The 3719-nt window shown below is 62.5% G+C and overlaps 2 protein-coding genes across 2 annotated transcripts; one reads left to right on the top strand and one right to left on the bottom strand.

Annotated features, from left to right (window-relative positions):
* Window positions 1-45: 45 nt before the first annotated feature.
* CD63 (CD63 molecule) lies at window positions 46-1142 on the top strand. The gene is made up of 5 exons (XM_042892783.1): window positions 46-156; window positions 257-352; window positions 448-591; window positions 698-781; window positions 867-1142. The coding sequence occupies exons 1-5, from the start codon at window positions 64-66 to the stop codon at window positions 930-932; spliced, it is 483 nt and encodes a 160-aa protein (XP_042748717.1). The 5' UTR covers window positions 46-63; the 3' UTR covers window positions 933-1142.
* A 354-nt stretch (window positions 1143-1496) lies between these two features.
* On the bottom strand, window positions 1497-3545 carry RDH5 (retinol dehydrogenase 5). The gene is made up of 4 exons (XM_042892782.1): window positions 3026-3545; window positions 2288-2546; window positions 2053-2216; window positions 1497-1807 (listed from the first exon to the last, which is right to left on the bottom strand). Exons 1-4 carry the CDS (start codon window positions 3336-3338, stop codon window positions 1584-1586), a joined length of 960 nt encoding a protein of 319 aa, XP_042748716.1. The 5' UTR covers window positions 3339-3545; the 3' UTR covers window positions 1497-1583.
* Between the last annotated feature and the right edge of the window lie 174 nt (window positions 3546-3719).

Genomic DNA, 3719 nt, shown 5'->3' with positions numbered 1-3719 from the left:
GGGGATGGGAGGGGTTTCGGGGTGCTGGGAGGTGGCTCTGACCCCCCTCCCCCCCCCTTCGCCATGCATTCGTCTCTGCAGTTCGCCGTTCTGCTCAGCATCATCTTCCTGGTGGAGATCGCCGCTGCCATCGCCGGTTACGTCTTCAAGGATAAGGTGGGAGGGAGCACGTGCTGTGTGGGTGCTGTGCCCTCCCCGTGGCTGCGTTCTGACCCCTGCCTTTGGTGTGTGTGACCCCCCCCCCCCCCTTCCCCAGGTCCGTTCAATGCTGGAGGAGGGGCTGTGGGACACCATGAGTAAATATGGCGAGGATGTGCCACTGACAGAGGCAGTGGACAGACTGCAGGAGGATGTAAGCAACGCTGGACTGGGGCCTGAAGCTTCCTCCCCCGCCTCCTCTCTCTCTCTCCCCCTCCCCATGGCTTAATTAACACTTTCTCGTCACAGTTCCACTGCTGTGGTTCCAACAACTACACGGACTGGGCCACCCTTGAGAGGTTCCGTGCTAATAACACTGTGCCACACTCCTGCTGCCGTGTCAACACCACCAACTGCAATGTGAACCCCACTGCCAGTACCATCTATGTAGAGGTGAGACCCCCAACCCCACCCTGAGGACCCCCACGCTCAGCCCCCAGCGCTGCATGGTGCTGAGCACCCCACCCCCCCTCCCTTTCTCCTTTTCCCCTCCATCCAGGGCTGCCAGAAGGGCATTGAAGTGTGGATGAAGAAGAACATCCTCATCGTGGCCGCTGTTGCGTTGGGTATCGCCTTCTTTGAGGTATGGAGCAGAGCTGAACCCCTCCATGTGCACGAAGGGGGACTGGGGAGGGCAGGAGTAATTCCCACATGCTCTTCTTCCTCAGATCCTGGGCATCATCTTCACTTGCTGCCTGATGAAGGGCATCCGCAGTGGCTACGAGGTCATGTAGCCCCCTCCCCCAGGGGCGCTGTGCCAAGCCCACCCACACCCTGCCCTTGCTGCTCCCACCCAGGGGGGCTCCAGGTGGGAAGGGGAGGCAGGGGGGCTGCTCATCCTGGAGCAGAGCCCCCAGTGTGTTGATTGTCACTGCCGCTGGAGCCCCCTCTCTGAGTGCCAAAAGGGGCTGGGGGACTGGGAAATAAAAGAAAAAGCTTCCTTAGAGCTTGTGTGCCTTTTGGGGGGGGGGGGAGGCTGGATAGGAGTTTGGGGAGGGTCTTGAGTGAGCCCTTGGGTGCTGCCCTCCCCCAGCAGAACAGTGGGAGCTCCCTGCTGGTGGGGGGGACACTGGTGACACTGGGATCGCTGGGAATGGGAATGGGCTGCTCCATGGCTCACTGGAGAGCAGGGATGGTGACAATGTCCCCGTGGGCCTGGGGGGAATCCCACAGCTTTAGGATTTCTTCCTTCCCCACCCCTATCCCAGCACAGCACAACAGTGCCGACGTCTCTGCCCCACGGCCTGCACATCACAATGCCACCAACTGTCCCCAAGCCACACATTCACTGATGCATATCCTAGCACAAGGATGAGTGCTTTATTTGCAGCACTGGGGGACCCCAAGCACGTGCTGGGGTGCTGACAGCCGCTTTAGGGGAGCAGCTAGCGGACACGGTGGGCTGGCTTGGGCAGGATGGTGGCCAGCACGAAGTCAACGATGCAGGCGGGCAGGTAGGAGGCAGGCAGCCACAGCAGCTTGGCATCCCAGCCTGCGCTGTAGCGGGTGCGCGGGTGGCAGGCGCCCAGGGCGTGCTCCATGCAGCGTGTCACCTTACCCAGGTCAGCGTCACAGATGATGTTCATGATGAGCCTCTGTACCTTCAGGTCTGGTTGGGGTTGTGGGAGTCAGAGCTTGGAGGGGGGAGGGATCAAGAAGAAGAGGGGTGGCAAACTCAAGGGGGTCCCAGAGGAAGGGTGGCAAACCCAAGGGGGTCCCAGAGGAAGGGTGGCAAACCGAAAGGGGGCCCAGAAGAAGGGTGGCCAACCCAACGGGGTCCCAGAAGAAGGGTGGCCAACCCAACTGGGGCCCCAGAAGAAGGGGCTGGCCCCACTGTCCCCTCCCACCACTCACACTTGTGGAAGAACTCCTCGCCATAGCTGAGCCGTGTCTCGGGTGCCAGGCGCTCCCAGAGCTGCCGCAGCGACGCTTCGATGCTCTCCAGGTTGGTCACGGCTGTCTTGAAGAAGCCGGGCTCCACGATGCTCACCTTCACCCCGAAGTGGTACATGTCGCGCCTGCGGACGTGCGGCCGTCGGGATGGGGCTGGGGGGATGCGGGGCTGGGGGTTGGGGATGCTGGGACCCACCTGAGGCTGTCGGAGAACGCCTCGATGCAATACTTGGAGACGCAGTATCCGCCACCGTTGGCTGAGAGGCGGCCGAGCACACTGGAGGTGTTGACCACGCGGCCCCGTGCCCTCTTGAGGAGGGGCAGCAGCTGTAGGGTCACCTCGATGGCCCCAAAAGTGTTGACAGCCATCACCTGCTGGTAGTCCTCGATCCGCATCCACTCCGTGGGGCCGATGGGGTTGGCCACCCCCGCGTTGTTCACCAGCCCAAAGAGCCCTGGGATGGGAGTCCCCTCTTAATTCCTGCCCCATAGAACACCCCGATGGGACCCCCAGGCTTCATCCTGCAGCTTTGCAGGGTGCTCCTCCCCTCGCCCTGCAGCAGCTCTCTGGGTTCTCCCACCTTCTGCCCTACAGCAGTCTTGCAGGGGCTCCCTCCTGCCTTGCCCTGTGGCAGCCCGGCGGTGACCCTCCCACCCTACAGCACCTCTCCAGGAATCCCAAAGCGCTTCACAGCATCCCCAGCCCCTCTCTGCTGACCCTTCATCTTCCTCCGTTAGGAAGTCTCTGCTGACCCTGCCTCCATCTCACACCACAGATGGTGCAATCCCTTCTTGCCCCATATGAGCTCTCCAAAAACCCCCTTTCCTGCCCCACACCCCCTCAGTACATCTCCTCCCCTTGCCCCACAGCCCTTTCACCCTGCAGCATCCCTCCCAAGACCTTCACCCTCTCCCATCCCCACATCCCTCTCACCTTTCTCGCCCACCTCCTCCCGCACCCACTCTGCAGCACGCCGGATGCTATCAGAGCGGGTCACATCCAGCAGCGTGGTTCGGAGGTGCCCAGGGCAGCCTCGCTGCAGCCCATCGGCCCCTTGTGGGGTCAGGCAAGCAGCCAGCACACGGAAGCCACGTTGGGCCAGCCGCCGTGCCAGCAGGTTGCCGAAACCGCTGTCACAGCCGGTGATGAAGACGTGTTTGTCTTTGACTGAGGGCAGGGTTCGGCGATCCCTCACCAGCCAGCCCAGGGCCCAGGCCAGCACCGCCAGCAATAGATACAACCACATGGCAGGGGCCTGGAAAGGATGGGGTTTGGTTTTTTTGGGGGGGGGAAGTTGGGCTGTGCCACCCCCCTGCACGCATCGAGCCCTGTGTTTGGTCCCAGGCTCCTGGAGCACTGCTGTGCTGAGCACCCTGCCCTATGCCATCGGGTCAGACCCCCACTATTAGTTTTCTGGGGGGGAGGTGTGACCCTGCCCCACATCTCAGTCCTGTGGCTGCCCTGCTGGAGTGGGGGAACACTCTGCTGCCCCCCGCCCCCAGGCTGTGATCTGTGTCCCCTCCTTCCCCTAGCCCCCAGTGGGAGTGGTGTGCAGGGGATTACCGGAGTGCAGGACCTCAGCATCGGGCTCTGCTGCTGCTGTGGGGGGTTTCAGCTGCTCCCCCCC

This window comes from Lagopus leucura, unplaced genomic scaffold, assembly GCF_019238085.1.
Source record: "Lagopus leucura isolate 7727_CA_CO unplaced genomic scaffold, USGS_WTPT01 33242-0_obj-0_obj, whole genome shotgun sequence".
Lineage (NCBI taxonomy): Eukaryota > Metazoa > Chordata > Aves > Galliformes > Phasianidae > Lagopus > Lagopus leucura.
The sequence above is the reverse complement of the archived record's forward strand: the minus strand, read 5'-3'. Positions and strand labels throughout refer to the sequence as shown.

What these genes read in the sequence shown, in the direction of transcription:
- CD63 (XM_042892783.1), top strand. Translation starts at nt 64, where the DNA reads ATGCATTCGTCTCTGCAGTTCGCCGTTCTGCTCAGCATCATCTTCCTG. An exon ending in GTTACGTCTTCAAGGATAAG is followed by an intron (nt 157 to 256) that starts GTGGGAGGGAGC and finishes CCCCTTCCCCAG; the next exon opens with GTCCGTTCAATGCTGGAGGA. An exon ending in TGGGTATCGCCTTCTTTGAG is followed by an intron (nt 782 to 866) that starts GTATGGAGCAGA and finishes CTTCTTCCTCAG; the next exon opens with ATCCTGGGCATCATCTTCAC.
- RDH5 (XM_042892782.1), bottom strand. Translation starts at nt 3,338, where the DNA reads ATGTGGTTGTATCTATTGCTGGCGGTGCTGGCCTGGGCCCTGGGCTGG. An exon ending in GGAGGAGGTGGGCGAGAAAG is followed by an intron (nt 2,547 to 3,025) that starts GTGAGAGGGATG and finishes CTCCCATCCCAG; the next exon opens with GGCTCTTTGGGCTGGTGAAC. An exon ending in GCGTTCTCCGACAGCCTCAG is followed by an intron (nt 2,217 to 2,287) that starts GTGGGTCCCAGC and finishes GCACGTCCGCAG; the next exon opens with GCGCGACATGTACCACTTCG.